The 19511-nt window shown below is 37.2% G+C and overlaps 1 protein-coding gene across 1 annotated transcript in view; it reads left to right on the top strand.

Annotated features, from left to right (window-relative positions):
* Positions 1–19511, top strand: part of SEMA3E (semaphorin 3E) — a 152342-nt gene that overhangs the window by 63755 nt on the left and 69076 nt on the right. The window contains exon 2 of the mRNA XM_074825498.1: positions 12389–12549. Within this exon, the coding sequence (XP_074681599.1) occupies positions 12389–12549 (161 nt within the window). The remainder of the gene's footprint in view (positions 1–12388; positions 12550–19511) is intronic.

The following is a 19511-nucleotide window of genomic DNA, read 5'->3' as shown; positions in this document are numbered from 1 at the left end:
GCTTTCCAGTTAGATCGCAAATTCCTAGGCACAAGGATCGTCCAGGGCTGTATATTTTTGCAGTGCTGAGCAGTACATAATATAGTGATGAATGGTGTCTCTCAAGGGACTGGGACCAATACTATTTGATATCTTCATCAACAACATAGATGGCGGGATTGAGTGCACCCTCAGCAAATTTGTGGATGACACTGAGTTGAGTGGTGCAGTTGATATACATGAGGGACAGGATGCCATCCAGAGGAACCTTGACAAGCTGGAGGAGCAGGCCCATGCAAACCTCATGAGGTCCAACAAGGCCAAGTGCAAGGTCCTGCACATGGTCAGGGAAGTCTCTGATATTAATACAGACTGGGGGATGAATGGATTGAGAGCATCCCTGTGGAGAAGGACTTGGGGTTTGGGATACTGGTGGATGAAAAATTAGACATGAGCTGGCAATGTATACTTGCAGCCCAGAAAGACAATCATAGCCTGGGCTGCATGAAAATAAGTGTGGCCAGCAGGTCAAGGGAGGTGATTCTCCAATTTTACTTCACTCTCATGAGACCCCACCTGGAGTACTGAGTCCAGCCCTGGGGCCCCCAACATAAGAAGGACATAGACCTGGTTGAGCCAGTCCAGAGGAGGGCCACAAAAATAACCAAAGGGCTAGAACACCTCTCCTATGAGGACAGGCTGAGACAGTTGGGGTTCTTCAGTCTGAAGAAGAGAAGGATCTGGGGAGACATTATAGCAGCATTCCAGTACTTAAAGGGGGCTTATAAGAAAGACAGAGGAAGACTTTTTACCAGGGCCTGTAGCAAAATGACAAGGAGTAATTATTTTAAACTGAAAGTGGGTTTATTTAGAATAGATATAAAGAAAAATTTTTTTATGATGAGGGTGCTGAGACACTGGAACAGGTTGCCCAGAGAAGTTGTGGATGCCCCCTCCCTGGAGGTGTTCAAGGCCAAGTTGGACGGGGCTTTGAGCAGCTTTGTCTAGTGAAAGATGTCCCTGCTTATGGCAAGAGGGTTGGACTAGATGATCTTTAAGGTGCCTTCCAACCCAAACCTCTCTATGATTCTATGATCTGATCTCTAGAGCACTATGGTCTTCTTCCCAACATTCTAGTATACAGAAATGAATCCGTTTTATCAACACAATCCATTATAAGTCTATAATTCTAAACAACAGTAGCCCTTGTGAGAAATAAAGGTTATTAATGAAATTATCTCGTTCTACCTACCGTAAAGTCAGCTATAAGAAGAAAAGACAGGTTGACCCCAAAACATCTGAAGGTAAGCACCAATACTAAACCAAGATGAAGGTGAATTTCTAAAGGTACAGTGAAGAAAAAACTAATGGAGGAACATCCCATAAGTGTATGGTGTTGATGTATACTATGCAAAATGAATCAGGACAGAGTCATACTGAGATAATGTTTCATTTTGAAGGGGGAAGTGGTGTAGGGTTTTTTATGGTTACCATCAGGTCAAATGAGGATATAGAGATGTTACTTGTAATTTAGGGAGATTGTTTCTCCCGCCTATGTGTAGATTTCTCTGCAGTCTGACAAGGCTTTTATTACCTTTGCGTATTTTTCTAAAAGCATCTGAAGGGTTTAGGAGCACAAATTACAGCAGAAATTCAGTAGGGTCTATTGTCTGACCCTGTTAGATGCTCAGATTTACCATGAGAAAAGATAATGTTTATGAAAAATGTACAATAAACTTCTAAACAAGCACTAGGATTTCCCCCATGTCTTGCAAAATCTGCCAGAAACAAATGAAGAGGGGGGCAGGAAGGAGGGGGAGGATGGGTGAAGATATCTGTGAAGGTTTAAGGATAATATGCAATGGTGCATAATACAATTCATGATAGTTATGTGACCATTAATAGCTGACTAATATTGACTTGTTCTCCAGTTATACTACTTAAGATCAACTCTGTTGAGTTCTACAGACTCAAAAGTCAAGTGGTAGAAGCATGTCTCTGGTTTTGACTGCTAATATTTGCAAAGTGTTATTGAGTCTGAAAGGTTTCAAATATATCCTGAGTTATTCAAATAAAGCTTTTTTCTCTCTCTTTCTTCCAAGGCATTTAACTTAACCAGCATTTTACAGATAATTAGGCATACTGGGGGAGAAACAGTAGAGACAACAAAGATCCTTAAAGACAGTTATTTCTATGTAGTGCCCTTCATTGAAGTGCTTAAAATTGCAAACGTGGACAAAGTACAACCTTAGCTTATGTATAGAATGAATTTTGTGGTGGAATTCATCTACATTTAACTATGTATCTAAAACTTAATAGACTTCCTTAAAACTTGGAATATAGAAATGACTACTTTGAGATTATACGTATTTAGATTCTTTTATAAAGGAATTTTAAAATGCCATTTTGAAATGCCTTTTTATCTTGTTCTGATAGCAAAGAACTGTGTAAATATCTGAAACTAGACACCTGACTTTCACCAAAACAAAAGCTGAATATGACATATCCCATCTACAATATAAGAGCTTGACTTCATTCATAAAAATCTATCTCATAATAAAAAAGATAACATAATTAAAACAAAGTCAAGAAACAGACCTTTGATGTATTCAGTTTTCATTAATATCTAAAAGTATTTGGGACATATAAAGAAAACCAGGATCAAATCACAGATGCATTAGTGCTAGATAACTCAAACTAGGTAGGTCTTCTGAAGACACTGATGTTTAATAGCTGAATACTTGACTTCTTTCTGTGAATTAAATCTTTCCAGAGGATCTATTTTGTTCAATTAAAGAGAACAGACTTTGAGTAACAGTGTACTCATTTCAACATAAATCCATTCACTGCTGTTTAGAGTTCCTGTTCTCAGTAAAACTTCGGTTTATTTCAGTGTGTGAGGAGTAGCAAATATTTCCAAACTCACCTATGGAATATTATCTCAAACTCTGCATCTGCTGTGAAAAATTGACTGGGCAGAAAAAACTACCTTGAAAGTTTCCTTTCATCTTTTCAGCTATTTCCATCTTAATTTTCCCTCTGCCTTTTGCTTTTCTTACAATGCCTCCTTTCTCCACCGTTCTGTTTTTTATCATGATGATGATTCCAGATAGCCTTACGTATACTGTCAATCACATGCCATCCTGCCCAAGAGCATATGTCCCTGAAAACCACACGGGATAACTCATTTTTATCCATCTTTTTCAAAGGAAATTAAATTTAACAGTCATTTTGAATAGCATAAAACCCTGACTTCTGGCATCTTCGTTTTAAATGAAAGCACCAGATTCTCTTTCTGTCAAAACACTGGATCTTTCCGTAGGAAGAATTCTACCCTTCCCAGATTGGTGTTGTAATAAGCATGTAGTAAGTGGTACACCTTAATAAATCAAGTCCTCAAGAGACTGGACTGTCTGTGTTTCATCAGAAGAGGCCTGTGATTATCTGAACCATATGTATCTTCTAAAACTTGAGTTTTATAAATCGATTCTTTCACTTGTTAACACTATTAAGATATTAAATATAATCTAAAACATTTTCTGAGAGCATAATTTAAAGGGGACATTTCTTTGTACGCTTATTTCATTAGAAATATATTGGATGGAGTAGATAATGTGCTCATGGATGCTTGTGTCATCCTTAGACTGGAATAATTTCATATCATAAATTTCCAATTTATATTTCTGCTGTAATGTTTTTATAGACAAACACATTTCTGAACCTTTCTATTATATATTCTAGATTTAGAAAAAAAAATCTAACATTAAAAATATTTCTGTTATCCACAATATCATTATCACTTATTATCACATACTCAAAATGCTTTATTAAAGAGATAAGGATCATTAGGGTTTGAAGTCACTAGAGAATTGTAGGCAGCCGCATTACACTGGTTTAATGTTGCTCACATGAATAAACATCTACCCTACCTTGGACTTAGACCTAGGGTAACAGCAATTATATTATGTCATTTTTCATAAGCAATAAATATGGTTTAATATTTACTACTGCAACCACATTTTTGAACTGCATTGTCAGAGAACACTTTGGGGATGTGTGTAGCTTTTCTGAGAGAAATCACATTGGAAAGCTAAACAAATTTTTCCTATAATAGAGTTGCTGTTATAAAGAGTATGTCAACTTGACCATAGCAAATTTATTTGAATGCATGCCAAAATCTGCTAACATCGCAATGAATTAAAAAAAAAGATCCATCACTCGGCAAGCAATATCCAACTAAAAGGAAAATTATATGGAATAAGTATAGTAAACTTAATTTGAAATATTTGAAAATAAATGTTGACTGAATTATTATTATTAAATATTAAATATTATCATTAAAAGCATATTCTGAATGTGTGGAAGAAATTATCCTTTAAATAAAAGTGTAAGATTAGAATTATGAAGATTTCCTCTCATTCTGAGTTGATTCCTGTCCGTTGTTTTGCAGGTTCATAAAAAATATAGAAGGAAAACTATTATTCATATACTGTTTCACATATATTTCATTTATATTGGTGTGATTATCTAGCTGAAAGTTAATGAATTTAACTGGGAAAAATGACAGATGAGTTCTGGATTAGGCGTTATATCAGAAGCCATAGTAGCTTACTACTGCTGTAATGAAAGTCAACAGTAAGATCCAGAAATTGACAGGGTCACCTATATTACTGTCGGAACATGATGATCAGGGGGCTGGAGCATCTGAGGACAGGCTGAGAGAGTTGGAGTTGTTCAGCCTGAGGAAGAGAAGGCTCTGGGGAGACCTTATAGCAGCCTTCCAGTACTTAAAGGGGACCTACAGGAGAGATGGAGAGGGACTTTATCAGGGAGTGTAGTGATAGGACAAGGGGTAATGGTTTTAAGATGAAAGAGGGTAGATTTAGATTAGACATAAGGAAGAAATTCTTTACTGTGAGGGTGGTAAGACATTGGAACAGGTTGCCCAGAGAGTTTTATATGCCCCGTCCCTGGCAGTGTTCAAAGCCAGGTTGGACGGGGCTTTGAGCAACCTGATCTAGTGGAAGGTGTCCCTGCCCATGGCAGGGGTTTGGACCTAGATGATTTTTAAGGTCTCTTCCAACCCAAAGCATTCTATGATTCTGTTCTATGATTCTATGAAAATAAATAGCACTTCAACATACACTACTGTTAAGCAGCTACTGTAAATGTTTTCAGCTGATTTACAAAGAAGCTTTCTTCTAATACTGTAAATTCAGTATTAGAATTTACAGTACATCTGAAGTCTGTAAATTCAGAGTTATTACTAGGTAGGTTTGATTAAATACCAAAAGTACAAAGGTTTTGTTACACTGCATTGAATTTATTTTTAAAAATTTCTAACATTAAATTGAATATCAGATAATTTTCATTGGACTGGCATGTACCTCTAGAAATTGATCTTAACATTACAGTAAACTCAACTTGTATGAAGATTATGTGTGTCTAGCTTTAATTTGATGTATACTGTGATGTTTCCAGCAAGAACTAGAAACATTTGAAATACTATGTAAGCATACACTTTGGGTTTTTTAGTAGTATGTAGCATATCAATACTATATGCCCTGGTAGATTTGTAATGTTTATATTTCTGTTGTTTAGTAATTAAAACCAGATGACTTATAGTGGGACTGAGTATGTTCTTTGCCAGCAGGGAAGCAAAACTAGATATTTGCTAGCTGTGACAGAGTATATATATGGCACAGTATATATGTGACATATAATAATGTGAAATGGAAATATTAAGTATTAGGACATGAGCTAACATGAGTAGCTGTTGTAAAGACTTTCAAGTTCCACTGAAATTTTTCTGTCATAAAATGAGTAGAATTAAAAGAAACAAAAATATAACCTATGATTTATTACATGTTCCACTTATAGGTTTTTCCAATATTCTTAGGGAAAAAAAAGAGAGAGTTTTGTACTGCATACAGATTGAAAACATTCTTGTCTCCCCAAACCATACCTTTTAATTTCAGAAACTTTTGCCCCTGTAATTTAAAAAAACTCATAGGGAAAGTTCTTTGAAGTTTTCACTGTAATTTAAACTTCATCACTAGAGCCACACATTTGGAAGAAGAGCACCAAACAAGTAAAATTATTCATGGACTTTGCTGCATCAGCTCGCTTCATGAAGCCAATTACATTCTCCAAATATAGCTAGATAGCCAAATGCACCTGCTGTTAAGAGCAGAGGTTGAATCATGTGAGAGTAGTTATGGACTAATGGGTTTTTGCTTGTCATTACTAGAGTTTGCTTTCTGTCTCCTACCCTGCCAAGTTTCTGAGGCATCTGCCTGGCAGCCACACAGATAAAACTTCAAGCAGTGAAAGTTCATATTTCAGTCTCCCTCGCGGGCTTTTAAGTTTATCTCCTACTGATTCATGTTCCCCAAATAAGATACTAAAATATCTTAAGAACTGTGTTTTAAAAGTATAGTGGCAACTTTCAGCGTTACTACTACCAAGTTTTTTTAGTTAGTTTGCTATTTGCAATTAATTATGCCTTTAAAGTTCTTGGCTCAGATTTTGCTAGCAAACCTCACGTAGCAGCAATGACTCCTGCCATCTCTGGCCGGTTTACACTGTCCAATTTTCTACTGCTCAACTGGTTCAGTTGCTCACTGGTTCATCTGAATTAATGTATCCTTCCACTACCTGGCAATCACTATCATGACCCTATAAATTTTTTTGCAGCAATATAGATGCCTGATGACTGTTAGAGCAAGAAAGTAAAACTTGCTAATGCGTTAGCTCATATTCAGCAGCATAGGTTTTTTGGGGGGTGAGTTTTTATCTCTATTTTTTTTTCCTAGGGAAGAAAACTTCTGCCTTCTGTTACCAATTTTATATGGAATATTGTCAGTTAGAGGTCTTAACCTTGTCAGAAAGATCCAACTACTTGTAAGATTATATTTTTGTCCTTGTGATGGATGACTCTTTAGAGTACCTTTGAATAGTTATATGCCTTAAAGTACTGGTGGTTTAAAACTGAAAGACACTTGCAATGCCTTACTACTAACCTGTATTTTTTAGACTGTCACAGATATTTCAATCTCTTCCCCATGTCTTCTTTTTGGTTTTCCTCCTTTTTGTTTCTGTCCCTTTCTTGTCACATGTCAACAGATTTTGGTTATCACTGTCAGCTATATAGCAAAAAGCCAAATTAACTAAAATTACATAAGGCTCACCAAATTCTTATAAAACTTGTTTCACTGTAATGTTTACATTCCAGGACTATGGTGATAATGGAAACATAAAATGTCATTCAGGTGTTCACATTACCTAGACTTTATATCTGTGGCCTTTTACATTATTGATGAAGACAGAAGGCAACCCTAGTCATTACCTCTTCCTGTAAAGCAGCACTGAAATGTCCACCTTGTGTACTCAATGTGCCCAAAGTGCCAGACTCATTTGTCAGTGCTCTGCATCTGGAAAACATCTTTGCTGGAAGAATGTTCTGCAGCATGAAGTAGTGTGGGAGGTGAGACTATATTTCTGTAGAATTTAAAAGAGGAACCAAAGATTTTTATGAGGGCAAAAAAGGGCAAAGGCAATAGACTTGTGCAGTTGTGATGATGTAATGCTATGAAAAACAGAGCAGAGCAACAGCAGCTTTGTCACTCCCTAAGGGAAAAAAAATAAATCTTTAGTGATATTTGTCTACATTCAAGGTTCAAAGTTATATCTTACTCACTACGTGCTTAATTTGTGAGAACCTGTTTTAAATGAAATCCCACTATACTCTGGCTGTTGTAGAGCAGCAACAAGCGTTTTGCATTTAATGTCCTAAGCATATGCTGGTTATCAAACATCTGTATTTTAGAAATATAAAAGTAACATAACGAAAGGGTGACTGCAGTAATTTTTTTTTTTTTCTTTGTAATAGAAGAAGTGACAGATAAACCTTCAGATTTGATCTTGGTATTTAAAACATCAAGAAATAAGATTTGTTCTCTTTTGAAATGTAATCTAGCAGTCCAGACTTGCTTTAAGGCTTTAACAGGTAAGTGAAGGGCCACGTAGGAATATGTAAATATTGAAGCAGTCTTTCCTTTGTTGATTAAAACAGTGTTTGTACTGTAATGGTGTGGGTTTAGTTATGGTGTTGAGCTTTCAGATTAAAATGGCACAATACTATAGTACAAAAGATGAATACCTTTTTCTCAAATTTGGGGATCAGTACATCAAGGCTACTTGAAACTCTGTTTTTACCAAAAGATGGGAATGGGTCTTTTCTCTTGCGTGTTGAGCACTAGCAATATATTCTCCCTGAAAAATTCATCCTCTTTCTCTTGCTTTTTATTTCCATACACAAGATATTTGTAGAGGAAGGACTTTTTGTCACAAAAATCTATGGAAACTCATTAAAAAGAAGGATTTTACTCAGCTGAAATCTTTAGCTATTCCCAGGTGAGAGAGGAGATGAGGGTTTCCAGTCCGTGTGCTAGAACAGTGTATATACTCTATCCACTAACTGTTTAATATAAAATGCAGACTGTTTTGAGCACTAGAGCCAGAACTTCTTTCCCAGAAAAGCAATTTCGCTACTAAATTAGAGTCATTCTACTGCTTGTTCACTCTTCCTGAAGCTTGAATATTTTGTTGCAGAGCCCCAACAGGAAATGGAGAAAGCATCCATCCTTCCCTACCAATTTTGTAACTAATAGCTTGTGATTAGACCTCTTTATGGAGAGAGAATGATCTGGGTTTCAATCCATTTAATTGAACTCATGTCTGCTGTTTCTCAGGTGACTGATTTAGCCCCTAGAATATTTTAAAAACTTTAAGCAGCACTGCATTTCCTCTTGCCAGGTTCTTGAAGAAAATTTAAGTTGCACCTGATCTTGTAAGTGTGCTAGATGTGCTCATCATAAATGTAGCTGTTAAATCCTAGTATTAGGTAGAAGAACAACCTCTTTTTGAGTTATACTCATGATCTAGAAACTGAACTTTTCAAATTAAGGGTGTAGGCATCAGCAGGAACGCAACTCTTGACACCTTGAGGAGACTATAGTCGCAAGGTGACCCTTGCAAATATAAACTTCTTCAAGGTAACTAAGGGTAGATTTTGAGGAAAGTTGCTTTAAGCTTTGAATTTAAGTGTCTCACTCCCCATTGTGCCTTGATTTCAGTGACTGAGGGTATCTCAACACTGCAAAGTACAACGATCCATGAACTAACAGTTCACTAAATGAGTGTGAAGGCTGTGCTACTAGTAGCTGCAGCAGCTCAAGTCTGAAAGCAGTACAGCTGCATCCATGTAGTGCTATATCGAAGCCTACCAGCTTTGCTGAAGGGGCATAGCACTACATGACTGGAGTTCTACTGCTTCAAAGCCTGGGTCATTTAAACCAAGCCAGATCATGGTGAGATTCACTTGCCTAGGCATGGCACTATTTTAGACTCCCAGATATCCCACCCATTCTCCTGACATTCAGAAGGTGCTGTATCCTATTTGCCTACACTCTCCTAATATAGCAGTTATTCTACAGTGTCCAGAAACCCTAGCACCTTTTGAAGGAACTACATAATACTAGTACATTTGTGTTTCAGTAACGAAATTGGTCCCCAGGTCCCACTGCTTGGTGTTTTCCAGCCCTTCCAGATGTCAGGTTCACTTCTATGCTTTTCCCTAAGCCCACGGCAAAAACATGCCTATATAGCTTTGCTGGAGGTAGTCCTAGAAATATGTCTTTTTACAAGTTTGATCTTGAAAGGTGTTTAATATTCTCAACCTTCATTTAAGACAATGAGAGCTGCAGGTGTACTTGTCAGGACTGAGTCTTATATGAGTAGTTACGAGTGTAGATGATCAGGTAGATGACTGTTCATTGTGCCTTGTGTTCTCATTGAGACCACATCAGTGATATCTCTGATCTATGTAAAGAAACACTGTCTCATTTATGAAAAATTTGCCTTCAGGACAACATGGAAATAAATCAGGGGAAGCTACCACAGTATCCTTTTGTGACTTGTATATAACTAGAATTTAAAATGTAATTCTTTTGACTCCAAGACTGACTCAAAAATAAAATATATTGGATGTTTTATATTCTTGAAAATAAAAAGTGGCTTTATTTAGGACAAGAAGAATATTTCTAGTTCTGCTTTCATTCCGTTTCTAATCTGATCACAGACAAGCAATGTTCTTCTGAAACAGCAATCTGATGGATTTTCTTGGTGAGAGAATGCCATGCAGTTCTGTGCTGAGTGTATCGCTGTCAAAGAATGTATATATGTTCACTGACCAGTATGCAAAACTTAGACAAAAAAGACTCGTTCTGCTCATTGTGATGCTCTTCTCTATGACTTAGTTTTCACATTAGTTAAGTGAAGCCAATCACACCCAGGTACAAAGTGTTTTGATCTCTACTGTTAAAAAATGTTATAGAAAGCCTAGATATTAACATTATTCTGCAAAGCTATGTAATCAATAGATTCTTTCTGAACATAGCTCAGGAAAGAAATCAGTTCTGAGGATGAATTTCTAGTATGACTCCTTTGATAGAAATTTTATCATCTAGGGAAACAGCTTTCAGAAACTAGTTGGTTTCAGCTTCTGTAGACTTGAATCATACCTAGTTAACAAATGGAACAAAACATATTTATGTTATTATTAAATTCCTTTATCATCACCCACACAATATAATCATTTAAAAGAAAAAGAAATTGTGGCAATTTGTTGGATTAAAATAATATCCTCATTGAATGCTGAATTTCTTGCTTTGTCTCAAAATATTTGTTCTCTTTTCTATACTTTAGGATATAAGTAAGGTATCTCATGAGGAAAATTTGCCCTGCTAAATCTTTTTGTGGGTGAGGTAAATTCAGATTCAAATATAGAATTCAAGCCTCATTGGTTTGGAACACCCTTTTCTCAAGGAACACAGGACAAATTTTTAATATTGATTATGAATTTTGGTGGGTTTTAATATTTTTATTAATATTTATATATTTTTATAGATTTATTTTTATTTATTTATTTATATCTATATATATGTTTTATATATATAGATATATATTTTTATTAATATAATATATTTATTAATATTTTTAATATTTGAGTACATTGTGAGGCTGCATTCTCAAGTTAAAGATATACATCAGTTTCTGAAAATAACAGCATATATGGATGGCATATATGGCATCCCAAGGGGACGCCATAGTGATAGAGCTGTGTGAGGACTTTCTCTGACATGTAGGACCAGTCCCCTTGCAGAAGACCATCTGTGTCCTCTGTGTGGCTGACAAGGTGCTGCATGGACAAACTGCTGGTGTGGCACACAAGCTGGAGCCTCCACCCCAAACTGGATGGGAGCCCATTTGATGTCTTCACTAGCTCTGGGACAATCCTACTTCTCCCAACATCAGCTACTGGACCACATCCAAACAGTTGGACAAATTATGCTTAGGGATAGCTGTGAGGATAAGCTGAAAGGAATTTAGTTGCTTTTACCAAGAGTGATTTTTGTTTCTTTAAAATAAAACAACTCACCACAGTATAGACATAGGAACAGAGTTCTTCTCCCCTACTCCCAGCTCTGCTGTTTTGGAGACCGTCCTGAAGTACTCTTTGTAATGACTTCTGATGGTTCCTGACAGCAAAATGGTTTTCAGCTCCCCTGGCCTGCTGTGAGCCAGGCTGTGCTCTGCACCATCTGCTCAAGAGTGCAGAAAGACTCCCGTGCTTTCCTCTCTCCTCCTTCCTGAGGCCTGATTCCAAATTTCTGCAACATTACCTGGGATGAATTTCCCTTTCTCTGTGGAAGTGACTTCAGCCTGGATTATGTGCAGCTAAACCCCAGCTTCCCTTATCTGGTCAGCATATTTCTTGACAAAAGCAGTAATCACTTGGAGAATTATGGATATGCTTTTTACAGATTTCATACTGTTCTCACTGAATTTAGAGGCAATATTTTCAGTAAACTGAGTGGAGATAGAGCTGGGCTTAAAACAAGCAACCCCATCCCCCCAAAAAAGAAAAACCAGAACAATGCTGTATGCATAGTAAAAACCTGCAGTTTGACATGCCTGAGGGAAAGACAAGGAGACAATTTCCAGTAATTTGCTTTCAATTTCCATCAGTTCATTCATCTTTCCCCATTTGCAGTTAATGTCCTAAGCAGTGTATTTTCTCTTTTCAGAAAATATTAAGGAGAAAACTTATTTTCCCCCATCCCACTGAGCACAAACATTAGGATGTAAAGATTCATACACAAACCTCTTGGAGAGCTGGCTCATTTTGAAAATTGTTCACAGGTGTTTTGTGTCTCTTACTCAAAGATTATATGATTAGCATTTTAACGTCCCACAACTTCTTGTCTAGTTCCCTAGGAAGATATGAAAATGAAGCCATGAAAGCTAAGCTGTTTGGTATTTATCACGCACACTGTTTGTATTTCAGAGCTCTGGGATTTAAACAGGACGTCAGTCTTTCATAGCCCATTTGGATATCTTGGTCTTCATATAATGCTGCTGGATGAGTATCAAGAGCGACTGTTCGTGGGAGGAAGAGACCTCTTGTATTCCCTCAGTTTGGATCGAATCAGCGACAACTACAGAGAGGTGGAGTAAAAAGCTATATATTAGTCACTTCATGTCATAATGTGTAGCACAGAGTATCAGAGTTTGCGTGCCTGGAAATGAGATAATGGAGTTTTTGTAGATGTCTTGTGCAAAAACTTTAAGGTCATGTTTATATTTAAGAAAACCACACTAATTAACACTTCTTCCCCAGTAATAACCCATACAGGTCACTCTAGGTGAAGAGATCTGAAGGTCATATATAGCTATTTCTCACTTTTTTTCAATATGTTTACAGATGTTTAGAACATCTCACACTTTGTGCATACCTGATATCTACATCTCTGCTATATTGTCAAGGAATAGTTTCTCCCTGGTATTTGTGGGGCACTTTTCCACAGCAGAAGAGAAGATGTAAAAAGAAAAAAAAAGAAATAAAAAAAATAATTAGCACATAAACTATAAGAGGTTTTCAGTAGCAGCGTAAACCATGCAGCTAATTTTTAACCTTCTTTAGAAACTGGATTTTTCACTACTTTGAACCAGAAGTGCTATTAAGTAGTGACTGAAGGTGGCTTTTGAATTCTACTCAATGGTCTGTGGGAGAAAGGTGGTTTAAGTCTAATCCTACCAGAAAGTTCAGTACGTTGTGGAAACCACAACTGATTGGCAAACTGGACATTGAAGTGGAGAGGCTGGAGTTTGAGCTGATGTGAGCCTTGGCTTCTTTGCTCACTTCTGCCCTTGTGTGAGAGACTGAAAGAGTTAATGCCTCAAACATTGTGTCTGCAGGTGAGCTGCAGGTGAGTGGGGGGTGCAGGCAGCAGGGCAGCAGCTCTCGCCTGGCACAGGGGGGGTGCTGGAGGGAGCACAGTTCCGTGTTACTGGGCAAAAAAACTTGCCGTTTATGTGGGGAAGGGGCTTCGCAACCACCCCCCAGTGGCACCTGTGCAGGTCGAGAGTTATAAAAGCTGAACAGATGTTTGAGAGCCATATAAATCCTCAAGGGTTGTGACAGAGCGTACCAAGTAATTAGCATATGAAGCGAGTCTAGAGGTGGGGACTAGGACCCAAACCCCACCCCTCCCTCACCTCTCATGTGAATGAGCCCAGGAAGGCCTGCCCTTTCCCTCACCTTGCATGTAAATGACTACAAGAGGATCTGCCCCCTCCTGCCTCGCCATGCAAACAAGCCAACATATTTAAGGAACAGTGAGCCACATCTCGGTGTGCACCCAACACCATCGCTGACAAGACCAGGAACTGAACCAGAGATGTTGCTGGAACACAGGGTGGTGGTTCATATCTCTCCTCTACCTCTATTTTTCTATCTTTCTCTCTCTCCCCCTTTCTTATATGTTACGGGCTGATCAGCCCTTTTCTAAATAACAGGGTTTACTGTCCAATGTTGAAAACTGTTTACAGAGCTGTATAGGGTTTAATAAGCTTTATGAAGGTTTAATTGGCATCTGTTAAAATATAGATTCTGCCATTAATAAATTTTTCAATCAATCATTTGGTGCTATGTCACCTTAATTTAGCCCAAGTGTATCTCAAACATTGAATATCGGAGTGGGATGTTCAGGACGTCCCTCTCTGGCAATAATTGGCCTACCTATTAAGGCACCCCTAGCCCCTCTAATCTTTGAGGACCAGCTAGAATACAAGGGGATTCATCTCTTACCAGATTAATATGTCACCTTGAATGCAACACCTTGACAGTTAGGATTGGAATTATAGGGTGGTAAAGGAAGCTGGTAGGAGCATTACTCCTGCATCACCCGTCTTGACTGTGGATAAACAGTGTCTTGAACTCTTTCAGTGTTTTCCTTATCTACTTTTTAAAATTTTCCCAATGTGCTTTGAGATATTTTCATTCATTCTCAAATTAATACATGAATGAAAAAGTGAGTAATAAAATAAAGCCCCTCTGGAGAAATATGATTTTTGTTGATGCCCATACTGCACTGACCACTGATGTTTCAAATTCTTTTCTTTCTGCCCTCTTGTTGTAAGTGAATATCACTATTTTCATACCAACACTCCGGTCAACTTTACCATAAACAGCCTTGCTTATCTCCAAGTATAATTAGCAAGTTTCACTACTGTGAACAGATTCAATATGCTTTATCTTTTTTATAAACTGTTTGGGAAAGGCAGTCCTAGATACAGGGAGATGAATATACTCAGGGAGGCCATCTGAGAATTTATCTACATTTTAAAAAGTAAAATATTTTTTTAACTCCTCAGAGAGCAATGTTACATACTGAGCTTTTTTCCTTCACAGTGAGATATGACTTAACTCTTTTTCCATTTGATAAAAATTATTAATATCCTGTGACAAGATATTAGAGCTCAGGGATATGAAAACATTTAGGAAGCAGTAGTTTCTATAAAATAAGCTTTTTACCCCCTCTCTTCTTCCCCATTTTATGCTTCTGTCCAACCACCATTGTCCCATCTGGACACACTCTTGAATTCGTTCCTTCTTGTTGTTTTTAGATGGAAGATCAGCCATTTACTCTGAAACCATACTCTGTCTTGAGACCTGTGTGCAGAGTATGACAAATTAATGGAAGCTCTTCTTGCTTGCTTGCCTGCTTGTATGATGTGCAAAAGATGAGAAACTGGAATAAATGGAGCTTGACCTAGCGTGTTTAGAAACATGACCTCACTGGGACTCCCTTGAATACAAATGTCATGATCCTTTCCTCTTTTCCCAGTGTTCACACAGTGCAGATCTCGTTCAGTGATAGCTAGGGAAAACTTGATTGTCCTACAGCACTATCAGCAAAAATGTAGAACGAGACATTTCTGTTATATGAGAGCTTAATTACTGAGATACACTGGGAGAAGATCCTGGAATTGAGAGACTGATTGATTCATTATTACCAAAGTTCTTCATTAATCTGACGTTAACTGTGTGTTGGTTAGCCTTTGACCTTTTCTTTCCGACTGAATACTTTAGCTTAATTAGTCTAAAACGCCAGTTATAATCTAGTGAAAGTATAGGAGTGGAGGCAAATTGCTGGGTTTTATTCTGTCTCTGGTAACCAGGATGAGTCACTAGCTGAAAAAGAGATGTTTCATGAAGTTGGTAGTTTGGGGCAGATTCATATAGATCTTTTTCACCTTCTGTGTTCTAGAAAACAGTTTATGTGTTTTAATTCATTGCCATCCCTTCCTTCACAATTTGGTACATAAATATGTTTTCTAAAAACCAAACTAAACCCCATTCCCAAATAGAGATGTATCCCTTCTGCTGTAAAATGACCTAGTAATTCAGTTCTACTAAGCATATTAGAAGTCCCCCAAAAAAACAGAATGCTGAATAGACATAAAGTGCTTTTGCATTGAGACCTATTGACTGCCAAAATACTCCAGCATTTCCAAAAAACCTCAAGTTGTGATGCATATGAGGTATGCATCCTATAAATCTGCATTTAATAGACTACATTTTTTCTTAAGGTTCAATTCTCTTCAGCTCTCAAATACAAAGCAGCACTCTGAAGGGTAGATTATAGATTTTTCTTAGCTATTAGCTAATTAAGCTATTAGCTGTTTATGTATATATATCTACAAACATTATTTTAAGCATATATTATCCTGACCCCTTTTTATATCCAGTAAAGAAAAGATACGTACAAAATGGGAAAAATCTTTCAGGGAAGAAAAATACTACTGAATCCAGTGATTCAAGCTGAGCTCTCAACTGTGTCATTGAGCTTCCATGTCATCTTGGACAAAGACAGTCTCACTTCTCCATTGGTCAAGTTGTATTTCCATTGCCTATTTTCCTCTTTTTTTTTTGGTACTCTTTGTATCTCTCCTTTCATATAATACACACAGAAATTTTCTTGCTTAGATTATTTAACATATCTTACCATAGGTTTTTGAAACAAAGTTACTCATGCTCCTTGGTTTCTATATGAATACCCTAACACTAACAGTAGCAAGAATGAGGGACAATATGAAATGTGGATATTTACAGATTATTACAGCCATAGAAGTACTTGAAACCTTGTGTAAAGACAAATCTTCAGAGGTACCTTCTTTGTGACCTTTTCTTTCCCTAAGATCTCATTCCCTCAGACAGCACCAAAGTTTTGGAATTAAACTTTACATATATTTGGGTTTGATCCAAAGTCTTTAAGCCTTGTAATAATTTTACACACTGATAGAGAACTTTCTTTGATATTTTGTGCCAAATTTATTTAAAAAAGCATTTCAGTTCATTGTAATTAGTGTCAGACCAGACCTTTGTTGACAGCAAACTTGAACCAATGCCAGTAGTTCATCACCACTGATCTAACAGCTCATAGAGAAGGATGACCTTTGTTTTTACTTTTCATCTCTTGGTGGAGTTAAAAAAAACTGCACTTCCTGTTTGTCCACAAACTTCTTACAAATACTCTTTCTTCCAAGCTTCTGCTTCAAAGGGCTCATGAAGACCTTGCTCTGAAAAGAAGCCTTCCTACTTCTGTAAATAGGCTTGTGCAGGCAGATTTCAGTGTGCTGTTTCTGATCTAGTACAAGGTAGCTCCAGATTAGGGTTTATGTCTCAGTTGTAATACAACTATAGAGCTCTCATAATATATCCTGCCTCTAGTGAAGCTAGCTGTATTTCCATTCCAGAGCTGGCTGAACACAAGTCTGCAAGAGCAGGGCTTGCTTGTATCTCCTTGGAATACTGTGTAGGAACGTACATATATCCAAACTGAAATAAGAAGCACACAGTTTAGCAGTGAGTTGGATTATCCATTGGAATTACCTCCCAAGAGGTAATGGCTATGTATTTGTTGATAAATAGATATAATATCCAGTCATAACCAGATATTTCTGCAGAATTTTTGTTTCAGCCAAACAGAAGTTATGTGTTAATTAAGCACTATTTATTGACTTAAACTAGGGATGGGATAGTTGAATTCCTTAATTGCTCAGTCATATACTAGTGTTAAGACTAGCTCACAAAGTAGTTTATTTCGGTCTGAAGTGTTATAAAGCTCATATAATTTCTTGAAATTAGTTTTCATTAGATGTGCCATCGTGTTTTTTGAGGTTAGTTACTTAATAGGAAAACTGTTTGGAGACACTAATTAACATTCCAGCTCCAATTAAAGTTTTTCCCACATCTGAATTGCCTCAGTAGCCATTGTCTGTACTGCCTTATAATTACATTTTTCCCATGAGAAGTATATTTAAAAGTAGCTTTCCCCTGTCTTTTAAATACAATGTTAAAATTATATCATCCAGGTCTCAAGGATGACAATATTATGGTGTAAGATGAAAAATATCACTAAACAAGCAATTTAAAAATTCATTTCATAATAACCTGCAGGGGTGAAAAGTTTTTAAAAATTATGTCCAAGACAATAATTATGTCAAGCATGCAACCCAATGAAGTATATGTTAGTATGATGTTATTCCAGTCTAGATGCACAGGAAAATTTCCCAACGATAGTTATTGACAGCTTGCCAAAAGATTGTAATCCTGGCAAAGAATCAATTCAAAATTAAAGTTGGTAGTTGTCATAACTCTAAAGCATAAACATCAGGAAAAATAATATGTGTCAGGTTAAAGGCTACTATTACAGCTGATTAATATCTGGATTTCCATGCAGTGCAAACATATCCTATGTTATGCTAGTTAAGTAAAACAGCAATAATTACACAAATATAATTAATTACGGTAAGTACACCGTGATAAAGTATTGAGCTATTACTATAGATTTCTTTGCAAATGATCATAACAGACCAAGCAGCTCTTCTCAGTTGTTTTAACTGAGCTAAGAAATCCTCATGAAAATTTCAAGATTAAAAACAATAAAATACTCTTATGTTTTGCAGAACATTTTTTTACTATACAGATTTTTGACTACTGTGCTTAGACCCAAGATGCATACAAAATCAAATTTTGAAATTTGGTATGATAGCAAAATCTGATATGCAGAGGTTTTTTCAGTCTCTAGTCTAAAATAATTTTGAAGAGATTAAAATTTTAATGATCATTTATGTTAAGACTCATAAGCCTCGTAAGAGTTATGAGTCTTAAAAAATAATTTCTGGAGAGAAAACCTTCTTCAGAAGACTCATATGTAGCACTAAAGTCATAATTCAGACCCATTACTTCTGGCAAATAACATGGACTTGCCTTAGGGGTAGGTAATTTACTATGAGCATCTACACGTCTGCACAACCTGCAGAAAAGATACAGAGATGTTTGTCTTTCTTACACCTTCTGTTAGACATCTTTTGCTAAGATAAGCCATTGTAAGTATCCCAATAGGGAATACACATATGGCTGAACCAACACAGAACCTGGGCTTCATTTGGAGAAGAATTTGTGCAGGAATCACTTTGGAAAGCAATACCTGGCAGCAGTGATACATAAAGGGACAGAAAGTAGCCCAGATGAACTTGTGGCTCCGACACTGGTGTTACCAGCAGGGCTTTGGATTTTTCAATCACGGGTTAGTATACAGGACACCAGGTCTTTTGGCAACAGATGGGATGCACCTGTCCCAGTGAGGGAAAAGGCTCTTGGGGCAGGAGTTAGCTGGGCTCATTGAGAGAGCTTTAAACTAGATTTGAAGGGGAAAGGGGACAAAACTAGAACTCCCAAATATAAGCCCCAGGAAAGATTACCAGAGTTTGTGGGATGCTGTGCCAGCAACGACCCTCACCCTGCCATCTCAGTGGAGGCAAGGGATGGAGACATGCAGCACAACAAAGATGCAAGGGATATTGATGGATCAGTAACCATGGTAACACTTGTGAAAGGTCAGGCTGGACTTAGGACCTCTACATGCAAAAGGTGCTGGGGACATCAACCCATCTGAAGTGCATCTATACCGATGCACACAGCATGGGTAACAAAGAGGAAGAGCTTGAAGCCATGATGAAACACGAAAATTATGATGTAGTGGCTATCACAGAAACACGGTGAGATGTCTCCCATGACTGGAGTGCACCAATTGATGGCTACAAGCTCTTTAGGAGGGATA

This window comes from Strix aluco, chromosome 5, assembly GCF_031877795.1.
Source record: "Strix aluco isolate bStrAlu1 chromosome 5, bStrAlu1.hap1, whole genome shotgun sequence".
Taxonomy (NCBI): Eukaryota; Metazoa; Chordata; class Aves; order Strigiformes; family Strigidae; genus Strix; species Strix aluco.
This window is presented reverse-complemented; position numbering and strand designations above follow the sequence as displayed.